The sequence below is a fragment of the Corvus brachyrhynchos genome, unplaced genomic scaffold, assembly GCF_000691975.1.
Source record: "Corvus brachyrhynchos isolate BGI_N302 unplaced genomic scaffold, ASM69197v1 scaffold4, whole genome shotgun sequence".
Classification (NCBI taxonomy): domain Eukaryota; kingdom Metazoa; phylum Chordata; class Aves; order Passeriformes; family Corvidae; genus Corvus; species Corvus brachyrhynchos.
In genome coordinates, this window is record NW_008237878.1 from 6,257,198 (window position 1) to 6,279,129 (window position 21,932).

The 21,932-nt window shown below is 41.9% G+C and overlaps 1 protein-coding gene across 3 annotated transcripts in view; it reads left to right on the top strand.

Annotated features, from left to right (window-relative positions):
- CHCHD6 (coiled-coil-helix-coiled-coil-helix domain containing 6) overlaps positions 1 to 21,932 on the top strand; it is a 111,521-nt gene continuing 89,589 nt past the window's right edge. For all 3 annotated transcript variants that reach the window (XM_017732521.1, XM_017732522.1, XM_017732523.1), the window contains exons 1-4: positions 1 to 136; positions 1,626 to 1,755; positions 2,688 to 2,742; positions 3,990 to 4,116. In XM_017732521.1, the coding sequence (XP_017588010.1) occupies positions 1,650 to 1,755; positions 2,688 to 2,742; positions 3,990 to 4,116 (288 nt within the window). In that variant the 5' untranslated portion in view covers positions 1 to 136; positions 1,626 to 1,649. The remainder of the gene's footprint in view (positions 137 to 1,625; positions 1,756 to 2,687; positions 2,743 to 3,989; positions 4,117 to 21,932) is intronic.

Consider the following 21,932-nt stretch of genomic DNA (forward strand, 5'->3'; position numbering starts at 1 on the left):
GGACGGGTCTGGCCGGGAGGTCAGGGGAGCGAGGTGCAGGGCTGGAAGGGACGAGTGGAGGAAACCAGCAAGGAGGAGGGGAGAGAAACCTGGAAGGCTGAAGGAATAGGAGGTTGGAGAAGTGGTGGGGCGACTGGTGAGTGGTGGGAAAGAGGGCTGGGGGGGCCTGGGCAAGGCTGTTGTCGAGCGGGGACACACCAGCTCTTTATCTCCATTTCCACACTCTGCTCTCAACCCTGTTCCCCTCCTCGCCGCTTCGTGACCTCGTTTTGCCCCTGCCTTGTGCTTTGCGAACAGTTTCACGCTAACGGCGCCGCGCGGTTCTGAGGGCATCCAAGAGAAGACAGCTCTGCCCTTGCTCATGGTGCCAAGAGCCCGGGCAAAACAGCGCTGTGGGAGCAGGAGGGGAGATAAGAGCGTGTGGAAATAGGGAGGTGTTTCTGGGAGGGACAGTGGGAAACTGCTTCTTGACCTTCGGTCGGAAATTGACAAGTGTGTGTGGTGGAAACAAGCCCTAGAGAGTGGTGGTGGTATTATTAAGGAATATTTTTTCCCCATTAATATTTTTCTTTGGTTTTTACATGTTAGTGTGCGGATTTTTTTATTACTACCATAATTTTCATTGCTCTTGCTTCTTGATACTTTTATGTGATTTCCTCCTAAAATCTGCCAGAACTGAACTTACAGAGTGTGTTTTGCTGTGGCTACTTATTTTTCATCCCATTTTGACTAATTATTTGACAAAAGTTAGCTAAAATTGTGCCTATCTCCTTATTAAAGTGTTTGGAGGTAAAGTTGTCTTTGCCTAATTTCTCTTTATAGAATATAGACAGGGATTTAAAATCGGGAATTGGGCACAATAACAATGTATAATGAAGATGTTAAAAACGCTGTTAAGTTGGGCAGTAGTGGCATAGCTGAAAATATGTCTTCTATTGTGGCAAGTCTAGGTGGGGGAACAACCTCATTTCTTTCTGTTCTGCAGCCAGCGCCTCTGACCTTGGGAGGAGGAAGGGGTCAGTTTTAACAGTGCTGTGAGAAGCCTTTTGGATTGAATTGCCAGAAAACCTAGAGTTTATTTTTCTTTCTTCTTCATGGGTTTGAACCCAAGTCAGAGAGTGAGAACGAAATTGAGATTGCAAAAATGTTTGCAGCCTTATGTGAGTGGGAGGTCTGTGTGGCTGTTCTCTGTCATATGGCTTGCAGTGTGTCTGCCTTGCTGAGCTGGGTTAGCAAGCATGGAGCAAGAAGAGAAAAAAATGGATATATGGACTTAAAACCTGCTTGGTTCCTTTCCTTCCACTTCTGGTAAATTTGTCCCTATACAAAGGGTCGACTAGTTTAGGGGTGCTCTCCAGCTTTGTTGGTGTTTGTGGAAGATTGTCTAGTGAAGTTTTTAGGGTCAGGCAGTAGATTGGAGGTTTTGTCACTTACTCATAGGGTATGTGGTTTAAAAATGTAAAGTCAACATACAAGTGCTGACTGCCTGCATTTGGAGGGATGTTACAATGAGGTGACTGGCAATACTTTTGTGGTACCATGGGAACTAACAAACAGGGAGGTTACCAGTGAAATACACATCAAAAACTGACTTGGTTAATGTCTTTCCTGGTTCTGTGTTTCAGCTCACTGAAGATGTAGTGAACCGAATGAAAGAATCCTCTCAAGGTAAAAGGGACTACCAGAGATCTCCTCGTGCATCCAATGGCACAGCTCCATCTTCACTGGCTGTAGCAGGGAGACCCAGACCTACAGGTACTGTCGGGGTGTGCTGCTGCTGCTGCATGTTACAGAGGATGCTGGTATTTTTCAGTGCTGCCTCGTTGTGAGAGGAGCTCTCTGATTAGCCTCTATCACCCTGTAAACATTTCTAGCATTTCAGATTGTTTATTCTGCAATAAACAAGGCAGAAATATTTTGCCTTTCATTTCTGGCAAGCTGCCTTGCTGTCTGTTTTACATACGCGGGGAGTATATTGTGCATGGGTGAGGGAAGTACTGCTTTTTATTCTTGGGAGAGAAGCTCATAGGGAAGGATAGCCTGTGTAAGCACAGCTGGCTAAGTGGATGATGAAAACTTGGTTTCTGGACTTGTCTTTCTTTACAGCTCAGAAAACTATTTGATTTCTATTGGTTCTCAAATAAGCATTGTTGATATATACCAGCAGTGTGGATTTGTTTAAGGCATCTAGACTAACATGAAGTTAGGGAACTAGGCCTTTGCTTTTAGGGATTTGTTTGCTGTCAGCCTATGTCTTTCCTGAATGTAGAGTTAGTCTTATGGATGGCCTGAACTCTGTCAGATAATTTAATCTCTGCTTGTGGAATCCCTTGTAATTACAAGGAGAGCAGGAGGTTAAGGGGAAGATTTATTGGAACTAGAGGAAGGAAATGGAAAGTAGGTCTACAGCAATGCTTGTGTTTCAGTATATGTAAGGGTTTGAGGAGTTAACATCCTCACACAGAAGTTGTCTGTAGCATGCTTTATTCAGTGTGCCTGGTTGAAGATGATTCTGTTGGTGTCTCTGTTTCATAAATTCAAACTCTATCCATCAAACTGAAATTTTCTTGACATTTTTTTTTTCTCTTGATAGATAATATGAAATTCTCCTAAAATAATTCATTGTGTGATGAAGGACTATGTTTGTAGTACTATTAGTTGTCTCAGGTTTCTGTTCTCCTTTTTAGGAATCCGGCCACCGATGGCAAGTGACTCTGCTGCAGAGCAGGAACTCTACAGGAGGTGAGGTGAAGCTCTTGAAAAAGAAAACAGTTTAGCTCATTTGGGAATATATCTATGTATGCATATGTCTGTGTTTTAGTTCAGCCTGAGCATAATGAGTGTGTGTTTGACAGTGGCTGAACATGAGCCCAGGTGTGTCCAGGTGGCCAAGAAGCCCAGTGGCATCCTGGCTGTATCAGCAATAGTGTGGATAGCAGGACCAGGGCCTGACTGTCCCCCCGTACTGGGCACTGGTGATGCCACAGCTCAAATCTGGGTTCAGTTTTGGGCCCCTCACTACACAAAAGACACTGAGGTGCTGGAGTGTGTCCAGAGAAGGGCAACAGAGCTGGGGAAGGGGCTGGAGCACAAGTCTCCTTGGGAGTAGCTGGGGGTGTTTAGCCTGGAGAAAAGGAGGCTCAGGGGGGACCTTATGGCTCTACAACACCTGAAAGGAGATTGTAGCCAGGTGAGGGTTGGGCTCTTCTCCCAGGTAACAAGTAACAGGACAAGAGGAAATGGCCTCAAGTTATGCCAGGGAAAGTTTAGGTTGAGTATGAGGAAAAATTTATTCACTGAAAGAGTAGTTAGGCATTGGAACAGGCTGCCCAGGGAAGTGGTGGAATCACCATTTCTGGAAGTGTTCAAAAGGCTTTTGGATGGGGCACTTGGGGACATGGTTTAGTGATGAATGTGGTGGTGTTGGGTTAATGGTTGGACTTGGTCTTTTCCAACCTTAACGATTCTTTGATTCTATTCTATGATTATGTTTTAATGCCTGAGAATCCCCTTTGAAGCCTTTTTCAGTTCAGGGCTGCTTCTCTTAGTGCTGTTGCTGCATGCATTTTGTGTGATTTTTCATTCCTGTGTCAGAGCCGAAGAGCAGCATTGTCAGCCAGGCTGATTCCTTTTATCACGCTATGTCCCTTGATCTTTTCCAAACCATCATCTATTTGTCTAGATAACTGCTTCCTATTTTCACTTTTTTCAGGTGATAATTAAGTACTTAATAGAGCTAAATTTAACTGAAGTACAAGCTTATGTGGTGCTGTGTCTGCTGTTGTTGCCAGAGTTGTACCTCACTGAAGCTGCAGGTCATATTTAAAGTTTGTTGGGAATTCCTACTGATAATGGGATTGTGAGCAGATTTTGTGTCAAATAGATTCTGGATTTGTGTTTTGGCTCTAAGCAGGGGTATGCCATGACGAGCCATGACCCTTTTGCCACAAGTCTGCTGATGACCTTCTCTGCTTTTGGTGCTCATACAGGTATGAGCAAGAACAGGCACTGGTCCAAGAGGAGTTGATCCGGCTGGCCAAAAGAGAAAGGGAAGCAGCCAGTGAGGCCCAGGAAAGGAACAGCATTAATGAGGAGAGGCAGAGAACAGCCCAGCTGGTGAGTAACAAACCCCCTGCTATGCTTCCTTGCTGGACAGGCTAGAATGGCTCTGCTTGAGGGGATTAATTTAATGTCACTTGTGTGGTGAACTTGGAAGCTGGGGTTTAGGCTGAAACACTCCTCACCTCACTCATCACTTAGCATTTGTCTCACAGTGCAGCTGCAAGCTCCACTTGCAGCATGTCACTCAGTGCTGCGAAGGCATGAACAATGGCTGTGCTGGGGACAGCTTTACTGGTGGCAGGGAGTATGGTGTGTGTATATGGGGTCCTTGTCTAGCTACAGAGAACTCTATTGAACTCCCAAGTGTTTAAAATAAATGTTTCAATATATACAGGATCACATTCTGCTGACCTGATGTATCCTGAGACTTTGCTCTGTTTGTTTCTAGGGTATAATTGTACTTGTACACAAATTAATAAAAAGTAATAATGTCTTCGTTTGTTTGAATCTTTTATAAATCTGGTAACAGAACAACTGTTATAAAACTGTCAAGTATTGTAACTTTTTGAAGAAGGTCTAGGATTGAGTTTTAGGGACTAGGAAGCATAAACCCTTTTTGTACACACCACTAGCTCCCAAACCAATTTGTTCTTGCCCAGCGGGCAGATTTACTTTTGGGGACTTCTTGCTGCAGCTTTTACTATTAGTCAGGCACCTTGGTGTTGCTGAGATGACCCATTGGGTTGCTGTCATACCAGTGCTGAGAAGAGCAATGCTGGAGGCAGAAGTACAGTGAGATGAGGCTGAGTAGAGAAAAAGGCTTCTATCAATCACTGCACTACACTGGGATTGTCATTGGTGCTTAATATTCACACGATACTATTTTATATTGTTTTCTTTTACATACTGCCATTCCTGTGGCAATGGTGTACTGCCTGTAAGCAGTGCAGAGTCTCACTGGAGCTGCCACTTTCTCCTGACCTGCAGTGGTGCCAGGGGGTGATGGTGAGGTGAGACCATGCTTGCCACAGTGAGATCAAACTGCCCATTCATTTAGACTGTGCTATTAAAACTTTATTGAGAGAACTAGACCAAGAGAATTCTCTTTGCCTGGTGCATACTGAAAGGATGGTTTAGTGAAAGGACAGGGTGGAGTATGGATAGTCTTTATTGTGGTTTTTCCATGCTGATCTGTAGCTCAATCAGTCTGTGCTAGATTTAAATGAAGAATCTTTCTATGAGGTTTGGGGGGTTTTTCTGTATGTTGAATGCTAACAGGCCTGGCTTACCCAGGCAAAATGTGAAGCATTTTGAGGTCATAACATAAAGATATTTTTGGGGACTGAATAAATAAAATTTATATAAGAATAGCCATAGTCATTCAAAGAAAAGGTCATTATAGCTGTAGTCCGTCTCTGATAGTGATCCCTAGCAGCTGCTAATGGAGAGCATGAGAATAGAGCTGGTATATAACAGTATTTTCCACCTATACCCTTGCAAATTCTGCTGTTCTGAGCAAGAGGTTGTATTTTCACTTTGGTGCTTGACAGTCTTTAAGGAAATTGTCTTCTGTGAGTTGGTCTGTTTGTGGTTTTGGACTCGATTGTACTTTGTCTCCATGATAAAATTTGTATATGATTGGATTGGTAGGTGTCTTGAGATTGCTCTCCTAGATGGATATAGCTTGTGAGTGGCTGCTGTGTCACAGAACATACCCTCTTGGCAGATTGTATCCTGACCATGGGGTGTTGCATCATTGGTGAGCTTCAGAGCAGTGATGTCTGAGGCAGGTGACTGCTGCTCCCCTGCAAGAGACATCTGGGTCTGCAGGTGCAGTATTAACTCTCTTTTCACTAGAAGGAGAATATGCTCTCCATGGGTGCAATTAACTGCCTTCTGTAAGAGCAAGGGGAAGAAGCTGGCGGATTTATTGTCCAATCTAAAGATGTGGCTTTGCTGAAAGTAGAGCCCTGCCCTCCTGCAATGAGATGGAGTGTAATCCTGGAGAAATGTGACTAGCAGAGTCATGCAATATTTGTGAAATGCAAAGAGAGCACCTCTAAAATGAGTTGAGACCTGACTGCTTACATACAAAAGGTGTTCTATTACCTGAATTCGCTTTTAATCCTGTGGTATTGCATACCCAGATATTACATACTTGATGCTCTTTAAAAATCTGATCAGGGTCCCCTTGTGATAAATAGTGACCACGGTGTGTTAGCCCAGAATGTGGTGCAAGAATGAGAAACTGTTAAATTTCATTGCTCTTTAACTATCTCTTCATCAGTCATAAATTTACAATCCTTAAGAAATGGAATAGTCTAGTCTGTCCTTGCAAAGATGAGGGCAGAGCTATTATTTGTCAGCTTCTAGATATCTTCCTAAACAGGAACTCTTTGGCCAGACTTAAATTATTGGGATCCCTATCAGACTTGCTTTATCTCAGTTACAGTTTCCTTTTGGGCACAGTTACCTTATTGTATTGACTCAATCCTACTCAAACCGCATCTGTCCTTTGTCTTCTCATATTATCTTCCTTTATTATGAACAGGGCTTGAGTGTTCCTTGCTCTTCTGTTTTTTAGCCCCAGCAAATGGGGCAAATACTGGATATGAGCTGCTCATCCATGTCTTGTGTCAGCCTTCTCTTTCAGGTAGAAGATAGTAGTGGAATTCAAGGTACCTAGTGGTAACCCAGGCGCAGATAGCAGTGGAGATTATCTCCTTACATTTATAAAGGAGAAACTTCCAGGGTTGTTTTTGTTGTTGTTGTGACCTATTAGGGAAGTGAGATTAAAAATGGGGCAACTCCCATGAAAGAAATAACAAATGAATAATTTGCTTCTAGCAGCACTTAATTTGATAAAAATTGAAAGTCATGCCACATATAGTTAGAAAGTTTATTTATTTTTTGGTATTTGCAGGAAGATCTTGAGCTGCCCTGTGCCCTTAACATGTCAATATATCAGTGATTAGTAGCCCTCTCTTGTACTGCTGTCTGCAGCAGTGCTGGAACATTCTCCTGTAACCATACCACTTGTATAAATCCAAGTACCATAGCTGTATTTTGAAGTGATTTCATTTTGATTGTGTTGAATGTTGCTTGTCAATTAATCTGTTCTTTATGGTTTTCACTCACTGACTTTTATTATTGGAAATATTGCTATGAGCCCTTCAGTGTTATTATATAGTGCGCACAAAGAGAGGGTGGACTAGAATTAACCTTTGATATGGAACTTGTTGTCAGCTTCTGGGCCCAGTTACTTGATTGTTTATGGGGCAGGGTGCAGATTAAAACTTACTGTTATTTTATTGTGGTTTGCGTGTTTTGTTTTGCTAATTTTTTTCTCCTTGAAGTGTACTGGTTTCAAGAGGGATTTAGAGATAAGTACCTGGGTCCTGTTCTACATTTTTGTCTTGATCTTTCTTTTTCTTTTAACGACTTTGAACAAGGTACTTAGCTTCTAGATACCTTAGGTTTTGAGAAAAACTCCTTACAGCTTAGTTTAAGAAGCAAAACAGCTCTGTAAGTAATAGTGCAGCATTCACTTTCCTATTTGAGTGAATATGGCTTTTTGACTAACCCTGGGGACTGGCTCAAATGGAAGTAGTCTGCTAAGCTGCTGTAGAAGAATTCTCCCCAATTTGTGTTAGAGATAAAATGTTTTGTTTGTTTGGACAGCACTGCAGGATCATGGTGCTGACTGGACTCTTTGAATAATTTAATGGTGTGGGTACTTACAACACAACAAGGATTTTATGTACAGTACTTCAGAGCAAGGCCTGGGGTGTTTAACTAATGTTGGTGGCGTGCCTTGTGTAATGTGAAATACCCAAGAATTAGCACAGCTATCTTTAAATCCTTTTCTATTACTAGCATGAGGAACTTGCAAAGTTGTCAGTCAAGTTATTTAATTGCTTCACTATGTTGTGAATAGTCTCACCATTCCCCTATACCAGAAGTCTTTTCCTTTTTCATTTCCAGTTAATCAAAACGTCTTCTCAGTTCTTTCGGGTTTCTTTTCTTTTTTTTCCTGCTTCCTACCAATAAAGGAAACTTTGCAAGCAAAGCTTCTCTTTTTCCCCCGGAGAAATAAACATCTCTGAAACATCTAGCAAGAATCTGTCTGTCCATATATATTTCCTTTCCACGGGACTCCTGGTTTGATATATGCGTGTTGCAGGATCCCCACTGCAACAGCAGGGTGCAGATTAAAACTTACTGTTATTTTATTGTGGTTTGCGTGTTTTGTTTTGCTAATTTTTTTCTCCTTGAAGTGTACTGGTTTCAAGAGGGATTTAGAGATAAGTACCTGGATCCTGTTCTATATTTTTGTCTTGATCTTTCTTTTTCTTTTAACGACTTTGAACAAGGTACTTAGCTTCTAGATACCTTAGGTTTTGAGAAAAACTCCTTACAGCTTAGTTTAAGAAGCAAAACAGCTCTGTAAGTAATAGTGCAGCATTCACTTTCCTATTTGAGTGAATATGGCTTTTTGACTAACCCTGGGGACTGGCTCAAATGGAAGTAGTCTGCTAAGCTGCTGTAGAAGAATTCTCCCCAATTTGTGTTAGAGATAAAATGTTTTGTTTGTTTGGACAGCACTGCAGGATCATGGTGCTGACTGGACTCTTTGAATAATTTAATGGTGTGGGTACTTACAACACAACAAGGATTTTATGTACAGTACTTCAGAGCAAGGCCTGGGGTGTTTAACTAATGCTGGTGGCGTGCCTTGTGTAATGTGAAATACCCAAGAATTAGCACAGCTATCTTTAAATCCTTTTCTATTACTAGCATGAGGAACTTGCAAAGTTGTCAGTCAAGTTATTTAATTGCTTCACTATGTTGTGAATAGTCTCACCATTCCCCTATACCAGAAGTCTTTTCCTTTTTCATTTCCAGTTAATCAAAACGTCTTCTCAGTTCTTTCGGGTTTCTTTTCTTTTTTTTCCTGCTTCCTACCAATAAAGGAAACTTTGCAAGCAAAGCTTCTCTTTTTCCCCCTTTTTGCTTTTGTAATCTCTGAAGGTTGAGCAGCATGTGGCAGCATTTGCATTGGGAGCCTCTTGGAGCCAGTGACTCTCTGCCTGATGGTTTTTGCTGAAACCTTTAAGACAAATCAATGTGGAATGGGAATGGATAAAAGCAGAAGCTGGAGAGGGGGAAATAAACGCGATTAAGCGAAGACATCTCATTACTACTTGAGAAAGGGAGGATTATAACTTATAAAATAGGAGGATCTCATTTAGAGGCCATGTGCACTTGTGTTATCAGGACAGAGGGAGAGCAAATAGAATAAATGAAATTAATACTTTGAAAAGAAGCATTACCCGGATTTGAGAATTGAACTAATATGATTTGTGCAAAGCCCTGAAGTTCTTATCTCCCCATTTAATACCCCTAGGATAATGGCTTTGTCAGAGTTATTGACCAAAAGTCGTTGTCTTCCTTCTCACTTTGAAAGAATGAGTTCAGAAGTGGGGTGATGGTAGGACAGACTTTGCACTGTGACCAGCTGTTTCAGACAAGACTGGTGGGCACTGGTTGCTGCGTGAAAACAGACTGGGCACAGAATTCCTAAATTGCTGGGAAACTTTATCCAGCTGTCCATGATGGACGGCTTGCTATTCCTAGTGTTTCTGATCATGCCTGCCCACTGGCTTGCTGGATGGCAACCTTTGCTTCCTGCTGGTTCCAGCATTGGGCTGTTGTGACTAGCGTGGCTTGAGTTATGGGCATGGAAGGAAATACAAGGATATGGGTTTGTCTCTGGTTGTTCCAGTAGCTGATTACAATTGGTCATAGGCTGTTGAATTCCTTCAGATGATTTCTTGCCCGGGTATAATCTCTTTGTTTTTCAGAGCCTCTCATCTCCTCTTCTTGATTCAGAAAAGATGGGCTGAAGGAAAAATGCATGACTGGGAATGCCTTTGATCAAGCAGTGGGTTTTGATAGGGGTGTCACCTTATGAATGTGGCATTCTGAACTCTTGGGCTTTGCTGTGGCATACTTTGAACACTTCCACCCTTGGTTTAGCGTATATTGGGGCTGCTGACATTTTAACTCATGTGTTTTCTTCTTCATTTCAAATAATGTGAAGGTAAAACTGCTTAAAATCGCTGAAAACAGCGTGAACAGCCAATTTATAGGCTGGTACAATGGAGGAGAATTTTGGTGTTAGGGAGTGAACAGATGTTTTCTTTTTCACTTTGTAGGGATGGAGGAATGATCCAATCAGCCCATTTGTGGAAAGTTTCCTTTATATTTCTGGTAATTGATGAAGCTTTAAGTGAATCTTGTCGGGTTTTTTGCTGTGAATTGCCCACTGTTGTTGATCAGTGTCAGCTGTAGATGCAGCTGAGCTAGTACTGAAGATTGTTTTAGGAAGGTTGCTGAACATGATTTAGTTTAAGGCTTTCATTTACTTTGTGATAAGCTGGGGATCAGCTTCATCCTGGCTGGTTAGCCGTAGGTAAGCATTCCTAGATTAACTGGGGTTTTGTTGTGTGTAATCTCCTATCGTTGTGACAAGCTGTAGTGACCGGATGAGGCCCAGCAGTAGCACGGTGTTTGTTGGAACTGTGACAGCATGGAGCCATCAGTGAAGTGACACTGCTGGTTTTGAGGTCAGGCCTCTATTGTCAAAACTTGTCTTTTTTTTCCTCCCTGTTTATTTGAGTTGATGTGATGAAAGGTATTGTCTCCGTGAGCTTTGCATTATGGTTTGGAAACTGCTCACCTCAGGGACAGTTTAGTTGGTCCTGTCAGCTCTACAGCTAAAGTGCAGCACACTGAGCTGAACCTTTCCCTTTCTAAAGTTGTAAACCTGTGTGTAGGAAATGGGTTGGTTCTGGAAGGAGACATGGCTAACACATGAGGTTTGGTGTTTCCTGGCCTTGTATTTTCTGTAAATATTTCTTGATTGAAGTTTTTTATGGGCGAGGCAGAAAACATTGATTGAAATCTGAAAGTATGCAGGCTTGTTTTAAGTACTAGTGCAAAATTAGGAAAAAGCCCGTTCAGCTTGATTCTCATTGATGTTGCAGCTGTTAGCAACAGGTATCTACATATGTTTATGAAAGATACCTTTTTTATGTCTTCTTTAGAAGATGAGTGGTGCATTTAGTTATTAGAACCTTCATTCCTACCTACAGTGTGGGTGGCACCAGTTGTGACAGCACCTCCTTGTGAAGATGGTTTGCTCTGGTTTGGCTCTTTGCAGAGCATTCATGGACTGTGTGTCAGACACCCAGATCTGCCCTCGGTGCCTGCAGAACCAGGTCCTAACTAGGTTAGCAAGGGTGGCAGTATCTTGGGCTGGAAGTTGCCGTGCAGTTTTTGACTGCTCTCACTAATTGACAGCTAATTCTTTCACTAATTGAAGAAAGCTGCCTTTTAAATATGTTGATACAAATGAAAAGATGTATTTTTAGGTTTGAGTCTTAATGATTTGTTACCAAATGTTGCAAGCTATTGACAGTGGGATTTAAATAGCTTCAGTCCTTGTGCCTTGTATCCCACTCATTCTTGCTGTGTGAGCTTCAGACACTTTCCCAGACTTTCTGCTGAAGAAAATATATTAGTGTGTGGAGACTTTAGAGTTAGTGGTCTGTTATTCTATAGTCTAATGGGCTCCTCTTTGTCTGCTACCTTCTACTATAAAACTGGGTATATTTCTTCAGTGAAAGAATTACTTAGTGAAACCATTAAAACATTAAACATTTAAGGAATCCCTATAGAAAATAATATTGAAGTGTTGAATGATGGACTTTGGAAAGGTTTGCATTAAATTTAAGCTTGGCATGGTGAGGATCTACATGTCTTCTACCTCCCACAAGCTAATAACTTTTGGTCTCTGGAGCATCAGTGAGGTCTAAATTTAACTAAAGCAATTTTAGAGAATGTGCACTACAATAAAGGCAGAAAGTGGAAACACAGCCAACGCAAAAGAGAACCTCCTCTTCCCTTGAGGGAAGGAGAAGGTGTTATCTGGTTAAGGGTAAGATTCTGCCTATGTACTACTTATTTTCCTGCTGCTGCTGCTGTGATTTGTCAGACATTTATAGCATTTTTTTAACAACTTCCAATTTCTGCAGCTAGTCTTTTATCTCCTGACTGAAGGTTAATTTGTGTTTGGAGAGTTTTTGCAGATTTCAGCAGCCGATGGTCGCTTGAGCTTCTCATTTTTGTAGTCTCTTGAGCTAAGAGACCTTATCACAAGGTTGGCCTTTTTTAAAATCCAACAGCTGCAACAAATTGAAGCTGTCTGCGGTGCTGCCTACTTCCCCTGTCTTGCCTTCAATTTTCCATGCCCGTATTTCACACCTTTTTTTTTTTTGTCTACCAAGTTTATATGCTCCACAGAAACTTCTTCACGATTCATTTGTTCTGACTTAGGGTTACTGTAAAGCCATTTCATCATTTAAGAAGTAAAAGATAAGATTAGCCTTCATTTTCCACTATGTATAACTACAAAATATTCAATTCATAAGGAAATAGGAGAATAGTATATTGCTATTTTTCTGTGACTGGTCCAGCAAAGCTGGTACTGAGTGTTCATATTCTGCTGTCAGACTGCTGTGGAGTAGTAGAATTCTGCTCTGATTTATAGCTTATTGAGGGGGCCATAAGCAGCACAAGACAGGCCCAAAGGCCATTCTGTATCTAGCTGTTCCATGGATCACCACCTCCTCCATGCGCTATGGTGTCCCAGTTGGAATCTCTACATTCCACCCCTTCATCCACGTACAGTTTACCTTTCTAAAGCACAGGTAAATTACAGATTAAATTAGCAAGATGTTCAGCTAATAGGAGGATTCCTGATGGGCTGGAGTGTGTCTGTGTGGTAGCACCTGTCAGTGCACAGCACAACTGGTGGGTATTGCAGTGGGTTCCCATACGCCAGCTGCTCATGGTAACACGTGGGCTTCTCAAGCTGCGAGAGCCAGGCCCAACAGAGCAGGTGTGTCCTGGTCAAGATCATGTTTCCTCATGATCTTCCACAAGTCCCAGTACAAAAGGCTTTGTTGGATCATACTAATAGATCAAACTGAGTCTAAATAGTATGGTCTGAGTAAGCAAAATAAACACTGATATAACTTTTTATTTCTCACTTTAAAGAAAAGTTAAAGTGAGCTGAAACAAAGATTAAATTTCACTGAGGTTTTTTCTGGTTTGTTTATTCCCTCTGTTACAGTTGGGCATCCTCAAACCTGCCCCAATTTGCTGATGTTTGTTTTAGTTCCTGCTTGCTTCCTTCTTTCTCTCTCCATCTTTTACTTTCCCAAAGCTGCAGGACGGTTTTCTCCTGCTGCCTCTCCTTGTTGTTGGTGTTATCAGGCACGTGTGCAGCGGCTGAGATTGCAAACGCTGCTGTTCTCTGGGATTCTAAGCATCAGACAATGTTTTACACGGCGTCCCATTCTCTAGCTGGCTGGTTGGACATGATGTTGGTACCTTATCTTCACGCTGACACACACTGGACATTAATAGAAATACATTGCTGAGGCACATGTGTGGAATTTCAAGCAGCCTTTCTAGCTGTGCTTTAGATAGTCTATTGTGTGCTTAACCTCTTGGAAGAGGTTTTGATGAGAAACGCGTGATGTTAACTCTTGGGCGGCTGAGTGGACTCTCCCAGAGTTCCTTATTATTGTCAGCATAATATCCTCCTAATTGAACTCTGCTTATCTGTTTTGGAGTTTCAGCAGTTCTAAACCTTTCTATGACCAGTATTCCTCCTTCCTAATGCAAATTTTTGGGGAAGAAATAGCTGTGTTTTCCACATGAGGATGAGGTAGGAAATGTGTTGCTGCAGAGGGAGCTGAGCTGCCAGCACCCTTGTGTAGCTTTGTCTAAAGTCTGTCCCTGTATTATTTTTGGCTCTCTGGTTGCCGTACATCAACTAAAAAAATGACCTGGATGCAGCTGCTTCTATTTGCCAGGAATTCTTTTTGCTTTTGGAGCACATCAGAATTTTTATTGTTTCCTTTGTATTGTATCTGTATACTTTCTCTGCTTGTTTGCTATGACCATCTGCAATTATCTATATTATTTATGAGTGCTGAGTAAAACATGATGGAAAGTAGCTTCTTAAAAGGGACTGTACTAAGGGAAAGGAAATGAGCTGATGACTTTGATTTTTAGACAATGAAAATAGAACACCTGCAACTTGTGAGGGAGGGAAGGAATTAGAGTTAGCTGGATTTCTTTTTCCTGCCTGTGCATTACATTGGGGGTTTAGAGACTTTTTAGCCTTGAAGACTTTGTGATAATGGGCAAACTTGAAGGATGATACAGTAGGAATCGAGTAAAAATTGATCAAACAGACTGAGCAGGGTTATGTATAATTACTGTCCAAAAGAAAAAAGCTTAAGAAAAGTTTAATACTTACTTGAATAGAACATTAGACTAAGGATACATTTGTTAAATAACCGGTGCTCTTCCAGTTAGGACTGAGCTTGCCATGTACATTCACTGCATCTTCAGCCTAATTCTTTTGCTGTGGAAAAAGTGGTTCACTGTCTGGCAGATGATTTCAAGCCCCTTTATTTTTTCAAACATACAGGTTCACGTCTCTTCTTCTCCCTTCTCTCTGTCCTCTGAGCAGAATGGATTTGTTCCTTGGTTCATCTTGCTATAGCTGTAATTGGCACTGTCAAGCTGAAACTCTGACTGCCCCTCCCTCCCCCGGCTTCCAAACTCCCAATACACAAAAGGTGCTTTACAAAAGCTGTTCCCTTCCCAGCTGCGGACCTGAGAAATCACTCATTTTTGTGTTTTCATATGATATGCTCTCCTAGTTTAACAGCTGAATGTGGAAAAAGGGAGATTGGAAATAAAAGTATGTTAAAAAATAACAAACCCTCAAAACCAACAAACCACACAAAGCAGCACCCTGAAAAAAACCCAAATCAGAAAAACTCCCCACAAAGCAATAACAATAACAGCAATCACTATATCAGCTGAAAATAAGCTTGCATGTTTCTTAAACCCTTTTTCCTAATTTTTCAGCGTAAAAGAATTTTGTTTCAAGTACAAAACTCGAAAAAGCATGAGAGCTTTAAACTGCAAAGCCAGCCACAATTTTAAAGATAATGAACGTCAGTCCAGCCTATAGTTTTCTATCATTTAAAAAGTTATCTCCCCAGACGCTGTGCTGTTTCCCCTTCAAGACTCAGCATTTTGCAGTGTAATTTTTCAAAGCTTTGTGTTACTGAAGGTTATCATAGGGTTCTGTTAAAAACCTGCTTGCCTGTGATTTCCTGTTAAACAGTGATCTGCAAAAAGAGGTGGTTCCCTGGTCAAGTAAGAATTTGATACCATTCCTTTCCTGGGAATAGAAGTGGGATGCATCAACTCCCTTTCCCATCTGATGGCTGTTCAGAAGCCGCCTCTCAGGTCACTGCCCTTGTTCCAAATCATGCTGAATGTGTAAATGCAGCCTTGAAGCTGTTGCCAACCATTTGCATTTTCTTTTTTTTAGACTAGTTTAGAAGTAGTCTATCAAATTTCATGCATCTGGTGTAAAAATCAGTTTTCTTTGTAATTAATCTAGGTGGAGTGTCAGTTTGTGCCCAGATTAAGTGGGGACCATTAGCTGTGCTTCTGCTCCAATGTCATCCTGCCATAGCAGGCTTTTTTGAGCTTAATAAGCAATATAGTAAGATACCTGGAGGGAGAGGAGCTCTAATGGTCTTAGCTGCCATTCTCCTCTGTGTGGATGGAACTAATGTGGTTGGTAAGTATTTCCCTGCCTCAGGCCTTGCAAGTGCAGGTTGCTCCCTTAGGAAAAAAAGTAGCTCAAGGTGTACCATGGGTGTTCTTCAGGTGTGATTGAACCAGCTAGACAGAAGAGATTTCCTCGAGCGTAGAGGAATTTTAATCCCCCATAATTTCAGTGTTTTACTGTGAAGTATCTTGGTGAGCAGGTAATGGTAGATAATAGGTTTTTCTGACCACGTCCACATGCAAGCTTAGGAAAAGTTCTAGCTTGTTGTTTGCATATCTGTTTAGAAGTTATATTTACTTTTTGTACAAGAAATGTATCTTACTGGGCATTCTAAAGCTGTAGCAGAAGTTCACATGTTTACAAGAAGGGGTAGAACTTTCATATGATCAGCCTGATTTATTCTAGTTGCTCTTTGCCCAGCAGATGTTGCTGTTGAGCTTGGTTAGGCCTCACTGTGCAGCTCATAGAATCATCTGCCTATTTTAAGAGCTATGATGCAGAGTGATTGGGAGCTAAGTTTCCTCCTTGATAATTCATGTCATCTACTGGTAAGTCAATACACTGTCCAGAAGCTTAAGGTACATCTTGTGCGGGCGCATGTGTAAATAAATAAATGATATTAGAATGTCTTTTTTGACCCATACATTATGTTTTTCACTTCATTACTGACTCTGAATTCTTATGAAACTTTCTGCTTTCATTTGCAAAGCAGTTTTGATAGCTTGATTTCTATAATTATTTTGAGGGAGGGTGTTTTTTGGCTATTCAAGTGAGCCTTTAAAATGTGGTGGTGCAAAGGGAGTCTGATAAACAATCCATAAACAGAATATCCTCATTAATAATCTCTTTGAATGGAGGATCTGGGAAAATCTATCACCTGCCTCATGCAGAATCTAGGAGATGAATTATATTTCTTATTTGGGGTCAAACCCACTGCTAAGTCCAGCAGCTGCTCTGTGTATTGATCTTGCAGACTTTGTGCTCTGCTCCGCAGTTCTTTGGGATGTGATTCTCGTTGCAATACCCTTATTTTGGAACTAAAATGTTTTTAATGTGATCTCGGTTGCCTGCCAGCAATGATGCCTTTGCTGAGTTCATACTTTTTTCCAGCAGCATCGAGAGCACTTGGAAAGCAGCAGTGAGTATATTCCTGAAGGTGGCACTGAAGGGACACCCACGAAGGCTCCTTTCCAGGGGTGGAGCGGGAGCTGCTGAGTCCTCAAATTGCTTGCATACCAATGAAATGTCTCAAAGTTTTTGCTTATTTGTTTTTGTTCTGACTCTAGGTTCTCCAGGAGTTACCATAATATTTTTCAGGATGAATTTACGCTAAGTTTTTGAAGTTCATCGCTTTCTACAGAAATTGTAGAATCACAGAATGGTTTGGACTGGAAAGGACCCTAAGGATCATCTAATTTCAACCCCCCTGCCATGGGCAGGAATCCCATTCTCTAGATCAGATTGCTCAGGGCCCCATCCAACCTGGCCTTGAATGCTTCCAAGAATGGGGCATCCACAGCTTCTCTGGACAACCTGTTGCAGTGCTTCATCACCCTCTGAGTAATGAATTTCTCCCTAACATCTAATCTAAACCTGCCCTCTTTCAATTTAAAAACATTGCCCCTTGTCTGTCATCATTTGGAGTTGTGAGGCCACTGTGTGCTGAAGTAATTTACAAACTGCTTCTGCCTTTATTTTCTGACCATGCTGCTTGGGGCTCACTTTCCTGCTTAATGCATAGATCTAGAACTTGTGATATTGCTGCATGTTCATGCTGCAGAGGGGAGGACAAGTTTGTTGTGAAGACAGTGCAGGTTTTCACACAAATGGTGTGGTATGTCCTCAGCCACCTCGGATTTCTCTTTGTTCTTAAGCTCTCTTGTTGGTTTCTAGTAGTGTTTCTTGGAGGGGTAGATAACAGCTGTTGAGGGCAAGTTTGGTTTTGGAAGTGGTTGAAGAAAGTGGCAGATGCTGTCCTAATGACATCTCATGTTTGCTATCAAAAGGGAGATTGCTGCCTCCATTCCTCAGATCCTCTTTAGGATTCCCTGATTTGACCTACACCCTGGCCTTCTAATGAGATACTGCCTTCCAAAGCCTGCTTTGTAAAAAATTCCTATTACATCTGTGTCTCTTTGGCTTTGACTATCTGCAGTCAGTCTGTGTAGACTGAGAAGGCCCATAGTGGAAAAAAAAAGGAGTTTCTCTCAGCAAAAGTTTGAAATGTATCTGCAGTGCTTTTGTAAAGGTAGTTTTTCAGGTCAGTCTTCACTGATATGGGAAGTTTCTGACTGATTTGAGTAATTTGGAGCTTAAAACATGAAGATGATCTAGCTGGCCTTGGCTGAAATGAATTATTGGTTTTAGCACACAGTCTTCTCTTGAGAGAGAAGCTGGTGGTTGTCTGGAATTCCTGCGGATTCTTAGGCAGGAGATTTGTATCTTTTCATCTGTTTTCAAGAAGGAGAAACAAGTTATAAAAACCACTTAAAGGTTCAGTTAAGAGTTATTCTGGCTGCATAACTGCCTCCCATAATAACTTTAATATGCATCATCCTGAAGCTCCTAATTGGCCCTGGTGTTGGCAGGGCTTTCAGACCCAGCAGAATCTCCAATGTTCAGCATCTTTTAGGAAGGAATGTAGCCAGGGAAGCACAAAAGATGAAATGGCTGCATTATAAATTCTGACTGACCTTGAGAGTCCTTGTTTTAATAAGCAGGAGGATGCTGTTGAAGCCATCTAGATGAGACCAGTGGTGGGAGCTGTGTGTAGGTGGGCAGTTGGTGAGGTGAGAGGAGCGGATGGAGAAAGGCTCGTGGGTTTGGTTGGAGGAGGTGGTTTCACTGAGGGCCATGTACCTACTTATCCTGTTGTTTCTGTTGCTGGTTGGAGTCTTGTCTGTACTGACACTAATTTTTTTTTTCTGATGGGTGCTTGTGGGGTTGGGCTGTGGTTTGAACTAACCCATTTTGTCAGAGCTGGTTTCTTTATTTAGGAAATTACCCCAGTCAGTTGTTCCTCTCTGCTTAGTGACTGCCTGGTCTCTGTGTGGGTGCTCATCAGAGAGATCAGAGCCTGACTGACTGGCAAGGTTGAAATTTTCCTTAGCTTCTCCTCTGCTCCCCTTTTACCTGGGTGGAGGTGGAAGCCTGCCAGGCTGTGCTGGGGTTGTGTGGTTTCTATGAAGGATGGAGAACTGTCATTCTCATTCTCCTGGGCTGTCAGTTGGACACCTTTTGCAGACCCTAAATTCCCTTTAAAACAAAGCATTTGGCTTAGTTTATTTCATTCCATTAAGTAATTTCACTGCTAATGCATAATTATCTACAGCAGTGACACTCGTCTATGCTTTAATTATCACAAAGCTGCACAACTCCCCCTCCCCCCTGCCTGGAAGTTGTCACTTGTGCAGGGTGGTTTTGCAGAGATAAGTGTGTAATACACGGCAGTGCTTTGGCTCTCACAATACTCAGACAGTTGCTGATTGCTAAATGTAGGCAATAGAAGAGGCAAGGATTTTGGTTTTCTATTAGTGGTTTTTATCCATGTGGAGTGAGAGACGTTGGGAAGGAAAAAGCTTATCAAAGCTTCATAATACTGGCTTGAAGATAAAGATGTGAGCAAGTGCTGATTGGAGGCATCAAGCTTATAGGTGTTAGGAAAATTTGTAAGCATAAGTATTTGTTTTTCTTTTGAAGAAGTGCAAGAAATGAAACATCACTGATCCTGGGCAGCAGCCCGAGAGCCCTGTTTGTGTTTAAGGAAGATTATTTGTATTTTTTTTCCCCTCCCCTTCCCTGCTTTGTTACTGACTCTTTTTGATAAACACCCTCTCAGAGTGCAGAAGAACCCAGTAAAAATTATTGATCCAGCCAGTCATTGTGAGGAAATATAACAGAGATTCAGGGTATTTACTCCTGAATTGGGAGAAGATGCATACTTGAGTGAAATACCTGCTGTTTCTTAACACCACACACTTGTGTGTTAAGGAGTGATTTTGTTAAAGGAGAGGACAAGGTCAGCCTGATCTGAGTAGAGGTTATGTGGGCAGTTTGATACTTGTGTCATTGAAAGGTAAAGGTCTGTTTGGGAATAAAGTGATCTATAAAAGATTTCTAAACCCTTGCAAAATGAAGGCAGAAAAAGCCGGAGGGGGCTCATAATTGTGCTTCTCTAGTTTCACAAAGCTGGGAGAACTGGGTTGGAGACACCTCATTTAACTTGCAATGATGCGCTGAGGTTTGTGGATGAAGAACACCTGGAGCCTGTGTCAAAAAGAGAGCAAATCTTGAGAGGGACCTGATAGAAATGAGGATGGTATGAGGAAGCAAACCATATGTATTATCTTATAATAGATGGAAATGAGGCCATTTGTTGGTGTTATCTGCTGGCAGAGATGTTCTGCCAACCACCTTTGTTTGGCACTCTGGCCAAGATGTGCAGTATGTAATTGTGCTCCAGCTTATATCCTGACTGAATTCTTAGGATTGAAATTACATTTTTTCATGTAAAAAAGCATTGAATTTTTTTCCTTTGTATTGTTATGATGAAGGCAATTTTTGGTTGCTGACTGTCAGGAATGAGGAAGGGAGGACTATACAGCTTGTGTTACAACATGCATCCTCAGTCTCTACTGCACCTGGCTGGCAGCAGTGGCACCTGTTTGAGCAAGATTCCTTTGGCCTAGAAGTATGTGGTATATTTGCTTTGGCCCAAGGACATAGTGTTAAGTACGTCACTTGAAGACCTCGCAGCTTGCTAAGCTCTAAATCTTACCATCAGTCTCATACTTGTGTTCTGTGGTACTTACCACTCAGATAAGTAGACTGGCACAATATGGTGGTCAGTTTGGCTTTCATCCTCTCAGGAAGAACTGTACTTCCTAAAGAGGTTATATACTCACCCTACAGTAATTTAGTCTTGGACCTTTCTTTCTGGGAACCTGAACATGATTGACAAATTTCCAAATGTGTCTTCTCTAAATGCTATTGGTTCAAATACCTTTCACATCAGGCCATGGGTACTCACACAGAAAGAAAGAATTTAAAGTGACAGAACTCATATCCAGAACAGTTGTTGTGTTTTTGGTTTTGTTTACAACTTGCCTGAAAATCTTTCCATGGGAGCACGGAAGTAAACCCTGACTTAGTGGCTTTTCTGACTCATCTGATAAAATCCACTTGCTTGGTTTGATGTTTCCATCATCTGCCTATGTTATCTGATTCTCTGGACCTGTGTTCTCACCTTTGTAACTCACTTTCCAAGTAAGAATGGGATAAGATGTCACTCTTAAAAAAATTAATTTGGTTTATGCAAAGATACAGGGGAGAACAGGGAGATGAGGAGAGCTTCATGATGGAGGTGATGGAGTTCCATTGCCTCACTCTTGGCTGACATGAGTGAGGTGCAATGTGGAAAGAGCTTTCCTTATCCACATGGCAAGGGAGATTGGTTGGTCATTGTAGGGGGACTGCTGCAGAAAAGGGTGGGCAAATTATCCCAGTGGGGCACGCATGGGAGAAAACATAGTAACAAACCCCATGAGCCTGGGGTTGGGGTAAGAGGGGGCACAGCACTTCTTGGCTTTGTGCACATGTGATGCTTCTGCCTCCTGTGAGTTTGTTGGCAGGTGTGGAGAGAAAAGATCCCAGCCTGGAAAGTCAGCCACCAGTGTGGCTGATGATTAATTGCCCTTTTTAAATTGCAATTATGTCAGTCACAGAACCTGTGAATATTAATTCTGGATTTGCTGCTTGAAAAAGTGAGTGCTGATGAGACGGGTCCATTTTACTGATGTCTCAGAAGTGGGTAAGCGCTGCAGCCAGTAGTTATTACTGAAAAGAAAGGCTGCTGTGACTCTTAGCTTTGCTTTGTATCTGTCTTGCATCTTCTTTTCCAGTCTTTCTGTTCCCTTCTTCAGAATCCTCTCAGTGCTTACACTGGATTTTCCACACTGAAGGTAGAAGGTGGCAGGGTGACACCCAGAGTGAGTTAATCACTGCAAGCAATATGAGTTACCTGGGTTTGGTGGATGGCTTTCCACCCTTGCTGCTGCTTCCTGAATCCCTTAGAGACTTCAGAATGAAACAGGGATTGCTTTTTTGCTGCTCCAGCTCTTTTCCTTCATCTCAAATG